A 24,268-nucleotide genomic window follows, 5' to 3' on the forward strand; every position below is an offset into this window, starting at 1 on the left:
CATGATGTTACTTAAAATGTGGATGAGAAAAAATCAATTTCCATCGATGTGTAGTGCATTGTAAATGATTTGGGGTTTTTTTTGCAATGTGTACACAATTCATGGTGAAATACCAATCCTCTTCAAAGAGAAAGGAAAGTGACAGAAAAAGTTTTAAAACTGTGTCAGGGCACGTTGCCCATACGCCAATGTCAATTCTCTGATGATTTTGCCATGTAAAGGCATCATCTCTTAACAGCAGAACTTAAATTAAAAGGGTGGGATTATATACTGAGTACACTGTTCAACGAGGAGAATATAACACTAAAAGTAGGGAAATATGTATGATTGAAGGAGACATGATAGAACATGCAGAAGAGTTGAACAGGTACTTTGAGCAAGTAGATGAGTTGAACGTACTTTGGTTCCGTCTTCACTAAGGAGATCACAAACAATCTTCCTGATGTACTAGTGGCCAGAGGATCTGGGGTGATGGAGGAACTGAAGGAAATCCACATTAGGCAGTTAATGGTGTTGGGTAGACTGATGAGACTGATGAGACTGAAGGCTGATAAATCTCCGGGGCCTGATGGTCTGCATCGTGGACACATTGGTGATAATTTTCCAATGTTCTATAGATTCAGGATCAGTTCTTGTGGATTAGAGGGTAGGTAATGTTATCCCACTTTTTACGAAAGGCGGGAGAAAGAAAACTGAATTATAGACCAGTTAGCCTGACATCGGTGGTGGGGAAGATGCTGGAGTCAATCATAAAAGATGAAATAGCGGCACATTTGGATAGCAGTAACAGGATCGGTCCGAGTCAGCATGGATTTACGAAGGGGAAATCATGCTTGACTAATCTTCTGGAATTTTTTGAGGATGTAACTAGGAAAATGGACAAGGGAGAGTCAGTGGATGTAATGTACCTGGACTTTCAGAAAGCATTTGATAAGGTCCCACATAGGAGATTAGTGGGCAAAATTAAGGCACATGGTATTGGGGGTAGAGTGCTAACATGGATAGAAAATAGGTTGGCAGACAGGTAACAAAGAGTAGGGAATAACTGGTCCCTTTCAGAATGGCAGGCAGTGACTAGTGGGGTACCGCAAGGCTCGGTGCTGGGACCCACAGCTATTTACAATATATATCAATGATTTAGATGAAGGGATTCAAAGTAACATTAGCAAATTTGCAGATGACACAAAGCTGGGTGGCAGTGTGAATTGTGAGGAGGATGCTATGAGAATGCCGGGTGACTTGGACAGGTTGGGTGAGTGGGCAGATGCATGGCAGATGCAATTAAATGTGGATAAATGTGAGGTTATCCACTTTGGTAGCAAAAACAGGAAGGCAGATTATTATCTAAATGGTGTCAAGTTGGGAAAAGGGGAAGTACAGCGGGATCTGGGGGTCCTTGTTCATCAGTCAATGAAAGTAAGCATGTACAGCAGGCAGTGAGGAAAGTGATTGGTATGTTGGCCTTCATAACAAGAGGAGTTAGGTAAAGAGCAAAGAGGTCCTTCTGCAATTGTATAGGGCCCTAGTGAGACCACACCTGGAGTATTGTGTGCAGTTTTGGTCCCCTAATTTGAGGAAGGACTTCTTGCTATTGAGGGAGTGCAGCGTAGGTTTACAAGTTTAATTCCCGGGATAGCGGGACTGTTATCTGCTGAGTGAATGGAGCGACTGGGCTTCTATACTCGGGAGTTTAGAAGGATGAGAGGAAATCTTATTGAAACATATAAGATTATTAAGGGTTTGGACAGACTGGAGGCAGGAAACATGTTCTCGATGTTGGGGGAGTCCAGAACCAGGAGCCACTGTTTAAGAATAAGGGGTAAGCCATTTAGAACGGAGATGAGGAAACAGTTTTTCACACGGAGAGTTGTGAGTCTGTGGAATTTGCTGCCTCAGAGGGTGGTGGTGGCCGGTTCTCTGGATACTTTCAAGGGAGAACTAGATAGGATTCTTAAAGGTAGCGGAGTCAGGGGATATGGGGAGAAGGCAGGAATGGGGTACTGATTGGGGATGTTCAACCATGAACACATTGAATGGTGGTGCTGGCTCAAAGAGCCGAATTGCCTACTGCACCTATTGTCTATTGTCCATTGTCTATTATCTTTACATTTAATAGAACACTTTCCAACTGAGTTTTATTTAAAAAAAAATTTTAACCTGCACCATGGATAAGATTAGACGTGGTGCCACCTTTTTTCAAGAATTTGTTGAATAGCTGGGCTTGATAGTAGTAAAAATACCAAATGTTGGAACACTCAGCATCTGTGCAAAGAAAAACAGAGTTAATATTTGAGGATGAAGATGTTCATCAGAACTTTATACACAAAATGCTGGAGTAACTCAGCGGGACAGGCAGCATCTCTAGAGGATTGGTTACCGTTTCGGGTTGAGATCCTTCGTCAGACTGATCTTTGTCATCAGAACTTTATCATCTGAAGGATGATAAATCCCCTGGACCTGATGGTCTGCATCCCAGGGTCCTCATGGAGGTGGCTCTAGAAATAGAGAACGCATTGGTGATCAATTTCCAATGTTCAATAGATTCAGGATCAGTTCCTGTGGATCGGAGGATAGCTGATGTTATCCCACTTTTCAAGAAAGGAGCGAGAGAGAAAACCAGTTTGCCTGACTTCGGTGGTGGGAAAGATGCTGGAGTCAATTATTAGAGAGATAATAATGGGGCATTTGGATAGCAGTAAAAGGATTAGTCCAAGTCAACGTGGATTTATGAAAGGGAAATCATGCTTGACTAATCTTCTGGAATTTTGTGAGGATGTGACAAGTAAAATGGATAAAGTGGTGCCAGTATCTAGACTTTCAGAAAGCCTTTGATAAGTTCCCGCACGGGAGACTGGTGACTAAAATTAGAGCACATGGTATTGGGGGTAGGGTGTTGATATGGATAGAAAATTGGTTGGCAGACCAGAAGCAAAGAGTAGGAGTGAACGGGTCCTTTTCAGAATGGCAGGCAGTTACGAGTGGAGTGCCGCAAGGTTCGGTGTTGGGGCCGCAACTGTTTACCATATATATTAATGATTTGGAAGAGGGAATTAGGAGCAACACTAGCAAGTTTGCGGATAACACAAAGCTGGGTGGCAGTGTGAACTGTGAAGAGGATGTTAGGAGTTTGCAGGGTGACCTGGACAGGTTGAGTGAGTGGGCAGATGCGTGGCAGATGCAGTATAATATAGATAAATGTGAGGTTATCCACTTTGGTGGCAAAAACAAGGGGGCAGATTATTATCTCAATGGGGTTAGGTTAGGTAAGGGGGAGGTCCAGCGAGACCTGGGTGTCCTTGTACACCGGTCACTGAAAGTTGGAGTGCACGTACAGCAGGCAGTGAAGAAAGCTAATGGAATGTTGGCCTTCATAACAAGAGGATTTCAGTATCGGAGTAAAGATGTTCTTCTGCAGTTGTATAGGGCTCTGGTGAGACCACATCTGGAGTATTGTGTACAGTTTTGGTCTCCTAATTTGAGGAAGGACATCCTTGTGATTGAGGCGAGCAATATTGGAATTGGTGGAGAGGTGGAATATTGCATTGGTGACCAGCCCTCCCGTGTGATGCTGGGACCCAATGGGTCCCACTTAGTCTAGTAAGATATAGATTAGATTAGATTAGATTAGATTCGTTTATTGTCATTTTGTTTCCCTGCAGTCATACATATAATTTAAAAAATGACAAAAACACACAATCAACACAAATTTAACATCCACCACAGTGAGTTCACCAAACACCTCCTCACTGTGGTGGAAGGCAAAAACTTAAAGTCTCCGTCTCTTCCCTCTTTGTTCTCCCTCTGCGCCGAGGCGACGGTTCAAACTCCGCGGGTGGTCGCTGCCTCCGCCACAGCTCCGAGGCCGAGTCGGGTCTCCGCTGCCGCTACCTCCGCCACAGCTTCGGGGCCGAGTCGGGTCTCCGCTGCCGCTGCCTTCCGCCACAGCTTCGGGGCCGAGTCAGGTCTCCGCCGCCTCCGCCACAGCTTCGGGGCCGAGTCGGGTCTCCGCTACCGCTGCTGCCGCTGCTGCAGCCGCTGCCGCCGCCACAGCTCCAGGGCCGAGTCGGGTCTCCGCTGCCGCTGCCTCCGCCACAGCTCCAGGGCCGAGTCGGGTCTCTGCTGCCGCTGCCACCGCCACAGCTTCGGGGCCGAGTCGGGTCTCCGCTGCCGCTGCCTCCGCCACAGCTTCGGGGCCGAGTCAGGTCTCCGCCGCCTCCGCCACAGCTTCGGGGCCGAGTCGGGTCTCCGCTACCGCTGCTGCTGCCGCTGCCGCCGCCACAGCTCCAGGACCGAGTCGGGTCTCCGCTGCTGCTGCCGCCGCCACAGCTCCAGGGCCGAGTCGGGTCTCCGCTGCTGCTGCCGCCGCCACTGCCACAGCTCCAGGGCCGAGTCGGGTCTCCGCTGCTGCTGCCGCCGCCACAGCTCCAGGGCCGAGTCGGGTCTCCGCTGCTGCTGCCGCCGCCACTGCCACAGCTCCAGGGCCGAGTCGGGTCTCCGCTGCTGCCGCCACCGCCACAGCTTCGGGGCCGAGTCGGGTCTCCGCTGCCGCTGCTGCTGCCGCCGCCGCCACAGCTTCGGTGCCGAGTCGGGTCTCCGCCGCTGCTGCCGCTGCTACTGCTCCGATGCCGCCAGCTCCGCCATTAGCCCTCGGCACAGACGGAGACGGGGACGGGGAATACGACCGAAGAAAATGTTGCATCCCCCGAAGGAAGAGACCAAAGCATGTTTCTCCCACCCCACCTACACACATACACAACTTAATAAAACAAAATTAACTAAAACATGACAAGGAACAAAACGAAAGAAAAAAAACAGACGGACTGAAGGTGGGCCGCGGCTGTTAAGCCAGCGCCGCCATCTTGAGCCATCTCTATAGATGGCTGCAATACAGGCCTGGCAGAACATCACCAGAGAAGACACCCAGCAACTGGTGATGTCCATGAATCGCAAACTTCAAGCAGTCATTACATGCAAAGGATATGCAACAAAATACTAAACATGACTACTTTCATTTACAAGACATCGCTGTGTCCCAAACATAATGGTGCCCTGAAATGGGGGGGACCAGGTATAAACACTGCAGTAATTTCCACATGGTCAAACCAAAATGTATAAAAATGGCCTTTATTAAAACCTGACAATGTGCACTTTAACCACATATGATTTTTTTTTCTATTACAAATCTCAAATTGTGGAGTACCGAGGCAAATAAATAAATGATGGGTCTTTGTCCCAAACGTTATGGAGGCCACTGTAATTGGAGGCAGTTGGGCCAGAAATCAAGGGCAGAATCTGGATGAACCTTAAACTGGGTAGTGTTCAGATTCACCGGAAATAGGACAAAGTGAGAAAAAACTTTCCACAGGAGCCTGAAGGAGGAGGGGAGAGAGGCTCTGACTCGACCCATGCTGAGGAACCATGCATTCAAAAGCTGAAGCTTTCTAAATCATTGTTGCCAAAGATCTGTCACTTGCTGTGGGCAGAATTTCAGGGCTTGAACTGCTCTGCTTGAAAAATGAATCTTTGTCTCTCTTAATAGTTTAGGTTCCAGATCAATTTTGTGAAAACAGCTGATGTATGTCACAACTCATTGTCTGCAACTAACTGCTGCATCAAGACTCTCCCTGCTCAAATAGAGGGGTGTTATTTCCTTTCCCTTGATTGAAGGTCAGCAAGTATCATGGGCATGCGGATCTGTCAGATTAACAAGCTTTCTGAGGATTTGGGGAGTGACGTTGTTTTCTGGGTTCCATTCGGGGCGGTATAATTGGAACTGCAAATAGTCCAGTTGACTCACTGCTCCTGCTTTAGAGACCCAGGTTCAACTTGACCCATTCAAAGGCTGCATGATCTCACTGTGGCTGCGCTGGTGATCCTCCTGTGCTCCAGTTTCTCCCACATACAATACAATATACAATACAATATTTATTAATTGTCATTTGAACCTCAGTGAGGCTCAAACGAAACTCTATTTCTACAGCCATACAAACAAAACAATTCCCACATGACACACAAACAATTCAATTCACACAAACACCCATCACTGTGAATCTCCTCCTCACTGTGATGGAAGGCAAAGTCTCTTCTCTCCCCTGTGTACCATTTTTCTCCCGATGTTGAAGCCCCAGGCGGGCGATGGTAAGTCCCACGGCCGTTAAGGCCGCGCCGGGCAATGTACAGCCCCGCTCCAGGTCTTAATGTCTCAAAGTTGGAGCCCCCGGTGGGCATTGGCATGTCCCGCGACCATGTACGGCCCCGCTCTGGGTCGTTCCAACCCCGCGACACGGGCGGGAGAAGTTGCGTTGCGGAGGTCCGAAAAGCGGTCTCCCACCAGGCACCCGCGAGCTACCGATGTCCTGTCCACCGGGCCTGCGGTTGGAGCCTCCGAGCTCCGTAGTCGGGCCGCAGCAGCGAACCACCCACGTTTCGAGGCCGGCCAGATGGTAAGTAGTCCCCAGGCTCCGCGACTGGAGCCCCCAGGTCGTTCCGGTTGGAGGCCGCTCCACGGTACTAGGCCCCAACGACAACAGAGACCCGACAGGGAAAAGGTCGGGTCTCCCGTGCAGGGAAGAGATTTTAAAAGTCCCCCGCCCCCCACATATACACAATTAAAAACAGTATTAAAAAACACGACAACTACATTTAATTGGCCAAAAAAAAAAAAAAAGACAGTTAGGCTGCTGGGGCCGCTGCAACATGAGTCGCGCCGCCAACCGGAAATCTGAAAGAAAACGGGTTCAATGACATCAAGTATCTTGGAAAGAGCAGGATGTGGCAGAAATAGTTTTTGTAAAAATGTACGAGACGACATCTGCCTGCAAATAGTGTGAATGGAGGCAGTGAGTACCTGAGAGAGATCAGCGTGTGCCAAGCATTTAGAATCACCTCAAGAATGCCTCTGGAACTTGGAGTGATGTTACGAGTTAGAATGTGATGTGCAGCAGCTGATTGATGAGTTTCAGTCTTTTCTTCCTCTCCAACTCTTTCAGGGACTTTAGATTGAGAAATTTCGGCAGTGTAATTGATGGTATTTGAAACAGAGAACGGCCACTAACATAGCATTCCAAATTATAAGAGATAATGAAGTGCTGATCCTAGGATCTGGAAGAAGTGCACCTCTGGCAAAATGTGGGAGATGAGGGAAACTTCCAGTTTCAAGACAGTCCCAGACAGCATACAAAAGCTGTGTGCAAGTTTGAAGCTAGACTCCATTTGCCTTCTCAACATTTTGTACAGGCTTTCAGACAGGTTGGCAATGTATAAGGATCTCTTCATGTGTATTTGATCAAACTATATCTTTCAGACTAAGAACTGATGTACATTTCCCTTGCTGAGAGTGAACACGGGGGAAAGCCTATTCAACTTGGCTGTGCTGCAGTCTTATGTACCGGTGACTCATTTCCATTACCAAACAACCCTTTAGAATCTGCAGAATTATCAGTGTCTGACTGATGGATGTTCCCTTCTTTCCCTTCCGCCTTCTTTTTTTTTCCTCGGAGTATGCTTTTGTTTTCTGCATCTAAACTGATAAAACCACAGGGAATGGTCACATGAGGAGTGAGAACAAACAAGTAAGCCCATTTAAACCATGCAAGTTCCAATGATCCTGAAATACTAATGTTGTTCTCTCTCTCCTAATGCAATCCAACATTCTGAGTATTTCCAGTATATTATGTTTTTATTTTGGATTTTTGGGATCTAAAGTATTTTGCTTTTGTCTCTCAAGTGGAACCTCAACCCACCAACTAGTTAGTTGTATTAGTAAATGAGGCCTTGCAGATATCTAAGATACTGTATGTTGAAACATAATATAAACCTTTGATGGAGACTACTATCCATCTAATATTGACATTTAGTACTCCTATTATGAGCCCCATCATATCTGTCAATTTTCACTGTGACTCAGAGGGGCGTGAGCTATCTGTTTGGAACTTGCATACTGTTAGCTGATAACATTGTCCTTCATCAGTCAGAGTATTGAGTATAGAAGTTGGGAGGTCATGTTGCAGTTACAGTATATAAGACGTTGGTGAGGCTGCTGTTAGAGGATTTTGTTTAGTTCTGGCCACCTAGTTATAGGAAATATGTTGTAAAACTGGAAAGGGTACGGAGAAGATTTATGAGGTTGTTGCCAGGACTCGACGGTCTCAAGAGTCAAGAGTGTTTTATTGTCACATGTCCCGGACGGGACAATGAAATTCTTCATTGCTGCAGCACAACAGAATATGTGAATATGTAAACATTGTACATAATGGGGGAAAAAAAGAAAAAGATCAATAAATAAAATATAGTGCAAATAACAAATAGTAATATAGTCTTTTACAGATCATAGCTCATAGCTTATTCGTTGTGTTTAATAGCCTGATGGCTGTGGGGAAGAAGCTGTTCCTGAACATGAACATTACAGTTTTCAGGCTCCTGTCCCTTCTTCCTGATGGCAATGGTGAGATGAGTGGGTGGTCAGGATGGTGTAGGTCCTCGATGATTTTGGCTGCCTTTTTGAGGCAGCGACTGCGATAGATCCCTTCGACGGTTGGAAGGTCCAAGTCGGTGATGGACTGGGCAGTGGTCACAACTTTTTGTAGTCTTTTTTGGTCCTGGACTTTCAAGTTGCTGAACCAGGCTACGATGCAACCAGTCAGAATGCTCTCTACCGTGCACCTGTAGAAGTTTAGGGGAATCCTCTTCGACATGCCGAATCTCTGTAAACTTCTCAGGAAGTAGAGTCGCTGATGTGCCTTCTTTACAGTTACATCGGTGTGCTGGGTCCAGGAAAGATCTTCTGATATATGCACGCCCAGGAGTTTGAAGTTATTGACCCTCTCCATCATATAATATTGATATAAACAGGATTGTGGGTCCTCAGCCTTCCCCTACCAAAGTCCACAATCTGTTCCTTGGTTTTGCTCGTGTTGAGAGCCAGGTTGTTGTGCTGGCACCATTTGGTCAGTCGGTCGATCTCACTTCTATACTCTGACTTGTCCCCATCTGTGATTCATCCAACCACAGTGGTGTCGCCGGCGAACTTGATGATGGAGTTTGCACTATGACCGGCTACGCAGTCATGGGTATAGAGTGAGTAAAGCAGGAGGCTGAGCACGCAGCCTTGAGGTGCTCCCGTACTAATGGTTACTGAGGATGAAGTGGTTCCGCCAATTCGAATAGACTGTGGTCTGTGGATGAGGAAGTCGAGGATCCAATTGCAGAGGGATGCGCAGAGGCCCAGTTCCGTGATAATCAGCTTGGAAGGGATGATGGTATTAAAAGCTGAGCTGTAGTCTATAAACAACAGCCTGACGTGGGTGTTTTTATTGTTCAAGTGGTCCAGTGTGGAGTGGAGAGCAAGCGAAATTGCATCCTCCGTTGACCTGTTGTGGCGGTAAGCGAACTGTAGTTGGTCGAGGTTCTTGTCGAGGTAGGAGTTAATGTGCACCATAAGCAACCTCTCAAAGCACTTCATCTCCACAGATGTTAGTGCCACTGGTCGATAGTCATTGAGACACGTCATCTTACTCTTCTTGGGCACCAGTATTATTGATGCCCTCTTAAAGCAGGTGGGAACCTCAGACCTCAGAAGTAAGTGAGAGGTTGAAAATGTCTGCAAAAACTCCTGCCAGTTGGTCTGCACAGGTCTTGAGAACTCGACTGGGTGTACCATCAGTTCCAGGCGCTTTCTGAGGGTTCACCCCCTGCAGGATCTGCTGACGTTGGCCTTTGTGACTGTGACTGTAACACCATCAGGGCGAATACGGGCTCGGGAAGGCACATCAGTGTTCTCCCTATTGAACCGTACGTAGAACGCATTGAGCTCATCAGGGAGTGATGCTTCGCTGTTGTTTGAGCCGTCTCCTGATTTCGCCTTGTAGTCCATGATGGCATTCAAGCCCTGCCCAATTTGCCGAGCATTCGTCTCATCCTCCAGCTTAGAGCAGATGCCCCTTTCGGCCTTTTTGATGGTATTACCAAGGTCGTGTCTGGACTTCTTATAGACATCTGCATCGCCAGACCTGAATGCTCAGGATCTTCAGGAGAATGCGGATCTCATGGTACATCTAAGGCTTCTGGTTAGGAAACACTTGGAAGGTTTTTGTTGGAACACAGTCCTCCACAATTTTCTTTATGAAGTCTGTGACGACTGTGGTGTATTCACTCAGGTCCGTTGCCATGTCCCTCAACATTGCCCAGACCACAGACTCCAAGCAGTCCTGGAGTTGTTCCTCTGCCTTCCCTGACCAGCTCTGTACAGTCCTCACCTCTGGGGGTGCTTTCTTCAGTTGCTGCCTGTATGCAGGACAAAGCAGCACCGCTGGATTTTCTGAAGTGAGGGCGAGGGATGGAGCGATATGCATCTTTAATGGTTGTGTAGCAGTGGTCAAGGGTGTTTGATCCTCTGGTGCTGCAGGAGACATGTTGGTGGAAGTTAGGAAGCGATTTCTTCAGGTTAGCTTTGTTGAAGTCCCCGGTGGTAAATGCCTCAGGGTTGGCTGTCTGGTGCTTGTTAACCACGGCGTGCAGCTCCTCCAGTGCCAGACGGACGTCTGTCTAGGGTGAGATGTAGACCGCGGTCAGGATGATGGAGGTGAATTCCCTCGGTAGGTAGAAGGGGCGGTAGGTTCCAGGTGCGGAGAGCAGGAGTTTGATAGGACTGCCACGTCTGAGCACCACGAAGAGTTGACCATGAAGCAGACGCCCTCCTCCTCTCCCTTTCCTAGATGCCTGCGTATGGTTCATACGGTGGATGGAGAACCCTTCAGGCTAGACCGCTGAGTCTGGGGAGCTGGGTGTGAGCCATGTCTCTGTGAAGCAGAACACAGAGCATTCCCTCAGCTATCTTTGGTGAAGCAGCCTTGCCCTTAAGTCATCCACTTTGTTTTCTAGTAACTGTATGTTGGCTAGTAGGATGGTAGGGAGAGGGGGCCGAAGTCCCCTGCGCTTCAGTCTTACTTGTAGTCCTGCCCGATGAACACGTTTCCATACTCCATGAAGATGTCCTTGGTGTTTACAGGTACAGTACTTACGAGTCTCTGCGAGGTCGGGGATTCCCCAGTGGTCGGAAATTCCCTTACAGTCAGCACCTCCAGCTCATTTGCTGCTGGGAGATCCTGCCCGACGGCCTCGATTCCGGACTTCATGAAGGCCTCCCGGGTGTTTATAGATCCTGCGCGCCTCCGCGAGGTCGAGGATTCCCCTCTGAGCTATAGGGAGAGGTTGAGTAATCTGGGACTATTCCCTGGAGCACAGGAGGATGAGGGATGATCTTATAGAGGTGTATAAAATCATGAGAGGACTAGATCAGGTGGATGCACAGTCTCTTGCCCAGAGTAGGGGACATAGGTTTAAGGTGAATGGGAAAAGATTTAATAGGAATCTGAGGGATAATTTTTGCACTCAAAGGGTGGTGGGTGTATGGAACGAGCTGACAGAGGAGGTAGTTGTAACAAGGACTATCGCAACATTTAAGAAACTGAATATTCAAGGGTATACGTCCTATCGAAAAAAAAAAAGGTGGGCAGATGAGGTGGGGTTGCTCTGTTGGTGAGGAATGAAATTCAGTCCCTTGCGAGGAGTGACATAGAATCAGGAGATGTAGAGTCAATATGAATAGAACTGAGAAATTGTACGGGTAAAAAGACCCTAATGGGAGTTATCTACAGGCCCTTAAACAGTAGCCAAGTAGAGTTAAAATTGGCATGTCGTAAAGGTGACGCTACAGTTGTTATGGGAGATTTCAACAAGCAGGTAGACTGGGAAAATCAGGTTGGCACTGGACCCCAAGAAAGGGAGTTAGTGGATTGCCTCTGTGATGGATTCTTAGAGCAGCTTGTACTGGAGCGTACCAGGGAGAAGGCAATTTTGGATTTAGTGTTGTGTAATGAACTGGATTTGATAAAGGGAACTCGAGGTAAAGGAGCCATAGCAGGTAGTGACCATAATATGATGTTTTAATCTAAAATTTGAGAGGGAGAAGGGCAAATCAGAGGTGTCAGTATTACAGATGAACAAAGGGGACAATGGAGCCATGAGGGAGGAGCGGGCCAAAGTTGACTGGAAAGATAACTTGCATGGATGACAGTGGAACAAAAATGGCAGGTATTTCTGGGAATAATACAGAAGGTGCAGGATCAGTTCATTCCAAAGAGGAAGAAAGATTCCAAGGGGAGTAAGGGGCGACCATTGCTGACAAGGGAAGTCGGGGACAGTATAAAAATAAAAGAGAAGAAGTATAACATAGCAAAGATGAGCGGGAAGCCAGAATATTGGGTAACTTTGCAACAGAAGAAAACAGAATATTGGGTAACTGAGCAACAGAAGAAAACCAAAAAGGCAATACGGGGAGAAAAGATGAGATACGAAGGTAAGCTAGCTAAGAATATAAAGGAGGATAGTAAAAGCTTCCTTAGGTATGTCACGAGGAAATAAATAGTTAAGATCAAAGTTGGACCCTTGAAGACAGAAACAGGTGAATTTATTATGGGGAACAAGGAAATGGCAGACGAGTTGAACAGGTACTTTGGATCCGTCTTCACTGAGGAGGATACCAATAATCTCCCTGATATACTAGCGGCCAGAGGATCTAGAGTGACGGAGATACTGAAGAATATTCACATTAAGCAGGAAATGGTGTTGGGTAGACTGATGGGACTGAAGGCTGATGAATCCCCAGGGCCTGATGGTCTGCATCCCGGGGTACTTAAGGAAGTGGCTCTAGAAATCGTAGATGCATTAGTGATCATTTTCCAATGTTCTATAGATGTTCTATAGATTCAGGATCAGTTCCTGTGGATTGGAGGGTAGCTAATTTTATCCCACTTTTTAAGAAATGCGGGAGAGAGAAAACATGGAATTATAGACCAGTTAGCCTGACATCGGTGGTGGGGAAGATGCTGGTCAATTATAAAAGATTATATAGCGGCACATTTAGATCGATCCGAGTCAGCGTGTATTTACGAAGAGGAAATCATGCTTGACTAATCTTCTAGAATTTTTTGAGGATGTAACTGGGAAAATGGACAAGGGAGACCCAGTGGATGTAGTGTACCAGGACTTTCAGAAAGTATTTGATAAGGTCCCACATTAGGAGATTAGTGAGCAAAATTAGAGCATATGGTATTGGAGGTAGGGTGCTGACATGGATAGAAAATTGGTTGGCAGGCTGCAAATAAAGAGTAGGGATTAACAGGTCCCTTTCAGAATGGCAGGCAGTGACTAGTGGGATACCGCAAGGCTCAGTGCTGGGACCTGCATCTATTTACAATATATATTAATGATTTAGATGAAGGGATTAAAAGTAACATTAGCAAATTTGCAGATGACACAAAGCTGGGTGGCAGTGTGAACCGTGAGGAGGATGCCATGTAGATGCAGGGTGACCTGGACAGGTTGGGTCAGTGGGCAGATGCATGGCAGATGCAGTTTAAAGTGGATAAATGTGAGGTTATCCACTTTGGTGGCAAAAACAGGAAGGCAGATTATTATCTAAATGGTGTCAAGTTGGGAAAAGGGGAAGTATAACGGGATCTGGAGGGTCCTTGTTCATCAGTCACTGAATGGAAGCATGTAGGTACAGCAGGCAATGAAGAAACCAAATGGTATGTTAGGGACTTGTTAGCGCACGCCGGGGACTCCAACACCAAGACCCGGAGCAGGGCCTTGCATCGCCCGGCGCGGCTTTATAATTGCCGCGGGACTTATTTACCATCGCCCGCCGGGGGCTTTGACTGACATCGGGAGGAGAACGAGGAGTGCAGGGGAGAGATAAGACTTTGCCTTCCATCACAGTGAGGAGGAGATTCACTGTGATGGATGTTTGTGTAAATTGTGTTGTGTCTTGATTCTTCTTCTTGTTTGTATGACTGCAGAAACCAAATTTAGTTTGAACCTCTGGGTTCAAATGACAACAAATAAATTGTATTGTATTGTATTGTATGTTGGCCTTCATAACAAGAGGAGTTGAGTATAGGAGCAAAGAGGTCCTTCTGCAGTTGTACAGGGCCATAGTGAGACCACACCTGGAGTATTGTGTGCAGTTTTGGTCTCCAAATGTGAGGAAAGACATTCTTGCTATTGAGGGAGTGCAGCGTTAATTCCCGGTATGGAGGGACTGTCATAAGTTAATAGATTGGAGTGGCTGGGCTTGTATACTCTGGAATTTAGGATGAGAAGGGATCTTATTGAGTCATATAAGATTATTAATGGTTTGGACTCGCTAGAGGCAGGAAACATGTTCTCGATGTTGGGGGAGTCCAGAACCAGGGGCCACAGTTTAAGAATAAGGGGTAAGCCATTTAGAACGGAGATGAGGAAATACCTTTCCACCCAGAGAGTTGTGAGTCTGTGTAATTCTCTGCCTCAGAGGGCGGTGGAGGCCGGTTCTCTGGATGCTTTCAAGAGAGAGTTAGATAGAGCGGTTAAAGATAGCGGAGTCAAGGGATATGGGGAGAAGGCAGGAACGGGGTGCTGATTGCGGATGATCAGCCATGATCACATTGAATGGCGGTGCTTGCTCGAAGGGCTGAATGGCCTACTCCTACACCTATTGTCTATTGTCTATTGAAACAGTTCAATGGGTACATGGATGGGATAGGTTTGGAGGAATATGGGCCATATGCAGTCAGGTGGGATTAGTGTAGCTGGGACTTTGGCCGGTGTGGGCAGGTTGCACTGAAGGGCCTTTTCCACACTGTATGACTAACTCTCTTTGCTGAGAGTGACTATGTCAGAACAACTTTATTTTGTTATTTGTTGGCAGAATGCTCCAGAGGGACAAGAAATAAGACTAACTGATGTCAATTTTTATTCAAAAGTATAAAAAGAATGGAGGGCCCATAAAAGTATCGATGAAGAAAACAGCTGGAAGCTTCAAATGTCAAATTATTGAAGATTTATGAAAGCAATCAATCGTGAAAGAACCCTCGGGAGAAAACAGAACTGTAAAACAAGGGAGAAATTGAACCATTCAATCAATCTGAAAGTAGTTTGTAAAGGAATGTAGAACTAGCTGAAAATCTTAGGTTATAGTACTCTCTCAGAAAGAAGAATTAGAGCTTTCAAAATTTGGATTGTTAATATTTTTTAGATTGATGGGATACTACCTGGTCTGGATGAAAATGTGGAATCAGTCAGGAATTGAACAGGCCCAACAGTGTAATGCCTAATCCTGTTATCCTGTTCCCAATGTTCTGATCAGCCATTCATATCATTAGTCTATCAAATAACTTAGAGTGGTTTTGCTTCTCTAGATTGACCAAGCTGTAAATATGCAAACTAACGGAAGGGTTTTTAAAGATGAGGCTCGATATAGATGAATAAGTAATCTTTGTTTGGAGTTGAATTAATAAATGAAAATGCATGACCAGGACCTCTTAAATTTAAGATTATACTACTAATCAGAGTATTGGAAATAACAATGGCAATTTGTTTACACTGTCAATTTATCTATAAATATTAATGATAAAAATAATCCAGCAAGAAAGTTTATTGGGTAAATTCTCTAATCCCACGTTAATTTAGAATATGGAATTATCAGAAATATTGAGAAAATTTTCATAAATGTTATCTCTTATTAGGAAAAAACTTATGCATGCAAGTTTGTGATTATCTGGTTCACCTTGAATATGACCTTTAAAAGAATCAAACATGGTATCTTCTATTCCATTTATAAAACCTAAATTATAGAAAATGACACACTAAGTTGCTCTCACATTTAATCACTGATCTTTCATTGTGTTATGGAGTGATGGCCTGATGATTTAGTGTCATCCATGGATCAATTGGTAACGACCATACAACATCAAAAGATAGTATCTTGATGTCTACTTACACAGATAGCTTTGCCAATGTCCTAGTTTGGTAACAGTACCCAATCTGATGTTCGTATCACAAGTCCTTGTGTACTCTTTTAGATACATGTACAAGATTTCATGGTGGTTTTTGGAAGAATTGCACATGTGTTATCCCTGAAAATATTTATCCAATAATCAACATTATTAACACATGGCCAAAGATCATGAAAATTTATTTACCAGTTTATGTGTGCCCTAGAAATTGAATTGCATAAGAATTTTGTGACAAAATCATGAAAATGCATTCAAATTACTCTGAGAAATTTGTGCTGGGGTTTTGGATCTTGTTTAGGAAGGAACTGCAGATGCTGGTTTAAACCGAAGATAGACACAAAAAGCTGGAGTAACTCAGCAGGAGGGGCAGTATCTCTGGAGAGAAGGAATGGGTGATGTGTCGGGTCAAGACCCTTCTTCACTCTGAAGGAATGGGTGACGTTTCTCGACCCAAAACACCACCCATTCCTTCTTTACAGAGATGCTGTCTGTCCCGCTGAGTTACTCCAGCTCTTTGTGTCTATCTTGGATCTTGTTTATTCAGTTATCATAAGACATTATGAACTTTATTAGCGGTTCGTATCACAAATTACACCACATGGCTGGCAGCAATGTTACTCTCCATCTTTCAGTCTTCTGATTCCCCTGATTTTTCTAGCAGTTCTCTGTAATTATCCTTCACTCCTTAGAAGATTATTGGTCTCTTTGAAGTGTTAAATAAGAATTTTTGAAAATAGGCCCAACAATTGGGCAGCAGGCATTCCAGTGTAAATTGATGTAATATTTTTGGCACTTTTATGTGCCCTTTATAAAACAGTTTTTCAATAAGCTCGCTTTGACATTTGTAAACGTGCATTTCATCTGCTCTTGTAAAAGTTCACAAAATTCTTCTTGCAAACATAATTTCTTGAAGACTTGCAACTTTTCCCTTCTGCTGTCTCTGACTACCTCAACATTATGAACATCTTCCAAATTTTGAATTCTTATCCATTTTCATCTGTTTGTTTACTGGTGGTTTTATTTACTTTCCTCACAATGCATGACTGGTTTTAATGAAATTTTGAAGAAATTTACATCTATTTGACTTACTGTTCTCATGAATAATAGAACTGCTTATTTCTTGGTGATTAAAATGTCTCATTCAATAGAAGCTTGCTTTAAACTATCTTGACCAATAACATATGGTCAATGCTGCACACAGTTTGCACTATCCATGTATGTCGAACAAATCCCAATAAAAAGTAGACCATGTTACAGGCAAATCTGCTACAATGATAAAGCTGTATAGAAGATGCCACTTCCTTGCCTAAAAGTGTTTATAGACAATAGACAATAGGTGCAGGAGTGGGCCATTGGACCCTTCGAGCCAGCACCGCCATTCAATGTGATCATGGCTGATCATCCCCAATCAGTACCCCGTTCCTGCCTTCTCCCCACATCCCCTGACTGCGCTATTTTTAAGAGCCCTATCTTGCTCTCTCTTGAAAGCATCCAGAGAACCTGCCTCCACCGCCCTCTAAGGCAGAGAATTCCACAGACTCATCATTCTCTGTGAGAAAAAGTCTTTCCTCATCTCCGTTCTAAATGGCTTACTCCTTATTCTTAAAATGTGGCCCCTGGTTCTGGACTCCCCCAACATCGGGAACATGTTTCCTGCCTCTAGTGTGTCCAACTGCCCAAGATCTAAAGCATACCCACTTCATCTGTGAAATACTGTGGCGGGGGTGTTATGACCTGGGCATGTATGGCTGCTGAAGGTACTGGTTCACTTAACTTAATTGATGATACAACTGCTGAAGGTTGTACCATAATGAATTCTGAAGTATATAGACACATCCTAGCTGCTCAAGTTCAAACAAAAACCCATTGGCCGGCGGTTCATTCTACAGCAAGACAATGATCCCAAACATACTGCTAAAGCAACAAAGGAATTTTTCAAAGCTAAAAAATGGTCAATTCTTGAGTGACCAAGTCAATCACCGATCTGAACCCAATTGAGCATGCCTTTTATATGCTGAAGAGAAAACTGAAGGGGACTAGCCCCCAAAACAAGCATAAGCTAAAGATGGCTGCAATACAGGCCTGGTGGGCATCACCAGCGATGACACCCAGCAACTGGTGATGTCCATGAATCGCAGCCCAAGTAGTCATTACATGCAAAGCATACGCAACAAAAGGATCCACTAGGCCTTGGCGGACTCAGCACGTGTTCGCTGAAACAGTTGTTTAGTCTGTACTTGGTCTCGTTGATGTAAAGGAGCAGATCGAATGTAGTAGATGACGTTCGTGGAAATACACCTCTTTCTCACCTGGAAGGGCTGCTAGGGTACGTGCATGGAGGTGGGGGACGATGTGTAGGGACAGTGAAACGGGTTCCCTCCCTTTCATCCTGAGTCTTAGTGATCAGCGCAGAGCAGCACAAACACTTCCACCTGTGCGGTTATTTGTTAGATGGATGTCCTTTAAGGGTTGGAACCTTAACATATTAATACCAGAGCAGCTGTGTGGTATGAGTGAATTTCTAGGACACTCTCCCTTTGTATTCCTTCCTTCCTTTAGATCCATGAGTTCATTGCTTTTCTTTCAATCTGTTTCTTGATTTTAGATGCTTAATATTCTCTTCTGGAATTTCTGGAATTGTTCCTTTAGACTTCCATGTGAGATGAGATAGGTGGAATTAATTTGATTACCTGCCAAGTATTATGGTGAGCGTTAGCAATAATGAGTGCTGTGGTAAAGTGCCTGATGTAGTAAATTTGGTTCTCATCCTCCTGCACTTGTTGTTGCACATATCTAAGTCCAAATGACTGCACCAAAGCAATGTCTTCTTATGATTAAAGTCTGCATATTTAATATCAATTAGCACCATTTAAATGTGCATTTAGTACAGACTGAGCAAAGAGCTTTGCTTGAAATTCAAGGATCTTTTGCACTCCATACTGTTACGATTCAAAAGATGAATTATGAAATGAGTATGTTATCAAGTTACTGGAAGCATATGATTTCTACGTTTTTAAGCATAAAATATGAAAGTAAAAATATGAAATAGTGATGTGTGCTGAAAATGAATAATAACTATATAGTAATAAATTCAACACTTTGAAATGTATTTTTTAGAGCTCTATTTGACTATGACAAAACCAAGGACAGTGGTCTTCCGAGTCAAGGTCTTAGCTTCATATACGGTGACATTTTACATGTTATCAACGCGTCTGATGATGAATGGTGGCAGGCACGAAGAGTTACACCAGAAGGAGACAGTGAAGAGATGGGTGTCATACCGAGCAAAAAAAGGTCAATAAATCAAGCATTTTATTATCTCTTTACTGTGCAATTTAATTCAGGTTTACCGTAATAAATATTCTAATCCCTGTGCTCCCATATCCTAACCATTGATGGTTATGTTTATGGTTGGAGAGATAAAGGTTTGCGGCAGGTTCAGCTCAAAAAAGGACTCAATGCTTTTATTGAACTGCAATTGAATGAGAGTGGTCTGGAAAAGTGTCTTTCTAATCCCATGATTCATAACGAATACTTAAAAAATGTATTGGCCCAGCAGCGACAGTTAAATGTGCCCATAATTAACATTATGTTTTAAATGCATTTTATGTTAAAGTTTATAAAACAATTGAACAATAATGACTTCTCAATGTTTGACTGCGGATCAAAGTTATTGCATCAAAATGCATTCAACCTACATGTGCTTAAAAAATTAATACTATGATTTGTTTTTACTATGTTATGCAACTGCATATCCGCTTCTTATTTACCCAGCAAGAAATATATTAACGACCATTGATAGTTTTTCTTGTGTCAAATTGCAACTTAAAACAAGCACTTAAGGGCATCAAATGCTATTGTATTCCTAATGTGTTATTCCCATGAAACACTCCATTTGGACCAATGCAGGGAAACTTGGACCATACTGTCAGGATGTCCATGTACCAAATAGTCATGTGGAGGTACCTTCATCAGAAAGACCACAGTGGTCCAAGAACACACTTTCAAAGACAGTTCGGGAGAGACGACAAATACTGACCTCCAATGGCATCCACTAATCCATATCCTGTTCATTGTTCGATTAAAATCACCTTTTATTTATGCTATCCCTGTAATGTCTTTCCAGGGACTACATTGCAATATTTTAGTCATATTCCTAAAACATGTATTACTATGGAACATTATTCGTCTAAGACAATTGTATGCGATTTTAAATGTTCGAGCTGAGATAATGTATTATTAATCTATTCAATGTAATTAATTAAACCACTGCGTTATCAGTGCCAGACAGTCAGTGTTTTTCCAGACAAAAATAATCTCTAGGTTTTTTCGCATTCAGGAACAATGATGCATGTATGGGTTACAAAATAAATATGCTGAGGCTTTATAAAACTGCGAATGTTTCCATTTCTCACAATGGTTTACCTGAGTAGAGAGTGGCACATTGTTTAGAAAAATGCCCATTAAGTCAGTGCATTACTGAACAGACGACAATATAACCGCCAGTGAACAAGGAGGGACATAGTTCCTGATTCCCTCTGTCAAGCCATACTGCTTGTACTTTGATGTTTAATTCACTGAGTAACACCCCTGTTCGTTTGGAAATAACAGCATCTGAAATTTTCAGTTCCTTGCTGATTCTACTCATCTTGCTCTTTTTTTTAAATAATAGCCAATTGCTCCCAGGCCTCTGCTCATTCCCTGGAATCAGCAAATGTTTCTTTCTTATGTATATATCTAATTATTTTTCAGTTTATTTATGAACCTATTTTGAGCACCATTTTAGGCAGTACTTTGTATAACATGTTTAAAAAAATAAATTCCCCTAATTCACAATTTCTTGTACCTTCCGATAGAAGAGAGAGAGGGAAAGAATCATGTTTGAAATTTGAAATTTAAAATAATGTTCTCTGCTGTTTTCTGTAATCAAGGATATAACTAGAAACATTTTAACACCAACTTGAGACAAGCAAAATATAAATTCTCATTCTTACCTTTATTAAAAAATAAAATAGAAATGAACTGCACGATCTGGTTTTATAACAAAGATAAACAAAAAATGCTGGAGTAATGCCCCTGTCAGGAAACCTGAATGGAAACATCTGGAGACTTTGCGCCCCACCCAAGGTTTCCGTGTGGTTCCCGGAGGTTTTTGTCGGTCTCCCTACCTGCCACCTCCGGCAACCACCTGCAACCTCCGGGAACCGCACGGAAACCTTGGGTGGGGCGCAAAGTCTTCAGAGGTTTCCGTTCAGGTTTCCTAAGTGGGACAGGGGCATAACTCAGTAGGTCAGGCAGCATCTCGGGAGAAAATGGATAGGTGACGCTTTGGATCGGTACTCTTCTTCAGACTGTTCGTGGTGGGGGTGGGTTTGAGCCTCGGTTGTAAGCTACCAAAGCAGAGTATGGGGTGCTGTTCCTCCAGTTTATGTGTGGCCTCACTTTGGCAGTGGCAGAGTCCCAAGGTCAAAAGTCCCCCATCCCCCCCTCCCCCCTACAATCCAATCAGTCCCGACCCAAAACACTATCGGATTTCTCCAGAAAGGGTCTCGACCCAAAAACGTCACTATCGGGTTTCTCCAAAGATGCTGCCTGACCCACTGAGTTACTCCAGCAATTTTGTGTCTACCTTTATGAAATAATGTGGTATTGTCCAAGTCTTTTGTCATTTCTATTAATAGTATTAGTATGATGATGGTTTATTTCCATTTTGTTCTTCCAACTGAGGCAATCAGTTTTGGGAGTCTCTCGAATTAAGAAAGATTTAAAAATCCCTTTTTTTTCAGTGCGCTATTTATAATTTCTTGCCTTTGAAATTTCCATAATGGATCATTATCTTTCAGAAAGTCAAGTGCTCAAAGCTAGACATAGCATTTTAAATAGAGCTTGACTAATGATTAAAACAATTTCTTGAATTCTCAATCAGATTTCTTTGAAATGCGTGGCAATACTTGATTAGCCTTTCATATAATTTTAAACTGGCTGGACATAATCTGGAATCCACCATTAATTGTCACCAATATATCCAGCCTGATACAAATCCAATGTTGAACAGTTTCAACATATGGGAAGAAAGGCATGAAGGCAATCTTAGGTTTTGAGTTATAGCATGGAAACAGTATTATAACATGGAAACAAGTTAATCGGCCCTCCATGTCCATGCCCACAAAGGGCACCCAACCATATTAATCACATCTTGCTACATTCGTCTGTCTCCTTCAATGCCTTGGTATCAAGTACTCATTTAGACACTTCTTAATTGCTCTTAGCCACTCCAATTCTCTACGGCAATGCATTCTTAGAACACCCCACGCTCTGTATGGTATCAGATCCCTTCAGATCTTCTCTAAATATCCCCCCTTACCCTAACTTTAAGCTCTCTAGTATTCATCTCAGTTGGAAGCAAAGATTCCTGCAGTCTACTCGGTCTACATCCTCATAATTACATATACCACAATCATATTTCCTTTACCTAGCCTCTCTAGTCTCTCCTCACAACTGAACTTTTCCCTACCAGGCAACACCTAATTTAGTTTAGTTTAGTTTAGATATACAGCGTGGAAACAGGCCCTTCGGCCTACTGGGTCCGCGCCGACCAGTGATCCCCACACATTAACACTACCCTACACCCACTAGGGACAATTTTTACAATTACCAAGCCAATTAACCTAGAAACATGTACTTCTTTGGAGTGTGGGAGGAAACCGAAGATCTCAGAGAAAACCCGCGCAGATCACGGGGAGAACGTACAAACTCTGTAGAGACAGCACCCATGGTCAGGATCGAATTCGGCGCTGCATTCGCTGTAAGGCAGCGACTCTACCGCTGCGCCACCATGACCGTCCAATGATTGTCCTTTGGACCCTCTCCCGTGTTATCATGTTTTTACTAAAGTATAGAGACGATAAAATATTGCTCATTCCCAAGGTCCTGTCTATTTAGAAAATGGGATCAGTAGTTGAGATAATTGATATTGGATAAGAGTAGACTGGCAGTGGTTCTCTCATTGTTTCTTGCAGTCAAGGGAATCATTCCTCCCACTTAAAACTTCATTTAAATACCATGTTCCTGTAAGTTTTAAGGTCTTTCTTGAACAGCATTTAGTGATCTCATTAAGGACATTAGAAGCGCCAACCAGTTTTAAAGGTGCTCTGAGAGGTACGTTTTATTACACATAGAGTGGTTAATATCTAGAATGTGTTGCCAGATGTTATGTTGGAAACAAATCCAATTATTACATTTAAGAGGCATTTAGACAGACATGTAAATAGGCATGCCATATGGTCCCAATGCAGGTGTTGACGTTGCTTTAAATTGGGTTTTGGGAGTTAAAATAATGGGTTTTGGGAGTTAAAATCATTTAGTTGATGAATCAAATGGTGTGATTTTACACGAATGTGATCTTAAATTATAAATATGTGTAAAAAATGTAATAGTTCAAGCTACACATTGCTCTTGCCTTAAAAAATAATGTTTTTTTAGTTTTCTCCTGAAGCATCAAGTTGAGAAATATTATATTCTGATTCATCCTTGTTTATCTACAGAGTTGAAAGGAAAGAACGATCTAGACTTAAAACTGTGAAATTCAATGCCAACCCTGGAGTGATTGATTCCAAAGGGGTGAGTGAAAATAATAATGGTGTGTTGAGTATCCTTTTATTGTATGCAAAATGAAAAAGTTCCTTAAGTTCATATTATACATAACATGCAAGATGCTATGCGAAGAGTTATTTTATTTCAAAGTAATTGAAAGATCTAAGGATTTACTGTGGTATTCATTGTATCTTTATAGTTATCACGATTTATGTGGTGAAATTAAGCTCATACAGAGTATCCAAAAATATGTAAATATAGCTTTATCTATTTGAAATGCTGTGCACATGCAAATGTTTCCTGCCCCTTCTGCAAGAAAAAACATTTTTTCTCCTCAAGAAAAAAATGTTTTCTCCTCAACTAGTGTAGCTGGGACATGACCGGTGTGAGCCAGCTGGGCCGAAGGGCCTGTTTCCACACTGTATCACTCTCTGACTCTGACTCTAAGAAAGCAAACAAGATTAAAGCTCATAAGCTTATTAAATTTGGTGTCTATTATGTAGGCGGAGACAGTGGAACTAGTGGGAGAACTGGGAAGGGGGGTGGGGGGAATGAAGAGAGAGAGCAAGGGCTACCTGAAGTCAATGTTCATACCGCTAGGGTGTAAACTACCCAAGCAAAATATGAGGTGCTGCTCCTCCAATTTGCTCTGGGCCTCACTCTGACAATGGAGGAGGCCCAGGACAGAAAGGTCAGATTGCGAATGGGAGGGAGATTTGAAGTGCTGGGCCACTAGGAGATCAGCTTGATTAAGATGGGCTGAGCGGAGGTGTTCAGCGAAACGCTCGCCGAGCCTGCGTTTGGTCTCACCGATGTAGAGAAGTTGACACCTGGAACAG

General features: G+C 43.7%; 1 protein-coding gene across 6 annotated transcripts in view; it reads left to right on the forward strand.

Moving 5' to 3' along the window:
• dlg2 (discs large MAGUK scaffold protein 2) overlaps positions 1-24,268 on the forward strand; it is a 652,656-nt gene that overhangs the window by 545,164 nt on the left and 83,224 nt on the right. For all 6 annotated transcript variants that reach the window (XR_004412314.1, XM_033022520.1, XM_033022521.1 and 3 more), the window contains 2 exons: positions 18,954-19,130; positions 23,381-23,456. Coding sequence is in view for 5 of the 6 variants with exons in the window: in XM_033022520.1 (XP_032878411.1) it covers positions 18,954-19,130; positions 23,381-23,456 (253 nt within the window). In the remaining variant the exon portion in view is untranslated. The remainder of the gene's footprint in view (positions 1-18,953; positions 19,131-23,380; positions 23,457-24,268) is intronic.

Source organism: Amblyraja radiata, chromosome 6 (assembly GCF_010909765.2).
Source record: "Amblyraja radiata isolate CabotCenter1 chromosome 6, sAmbRad1.1.pri, whole genome shotgun sequence".
Lineage (NCBI taxonomy): Eukaryota > Metazoa > Chordata > Chondrichthyes > Rajiformes > Rajidae > Amblyraja > Amblyraja radiata.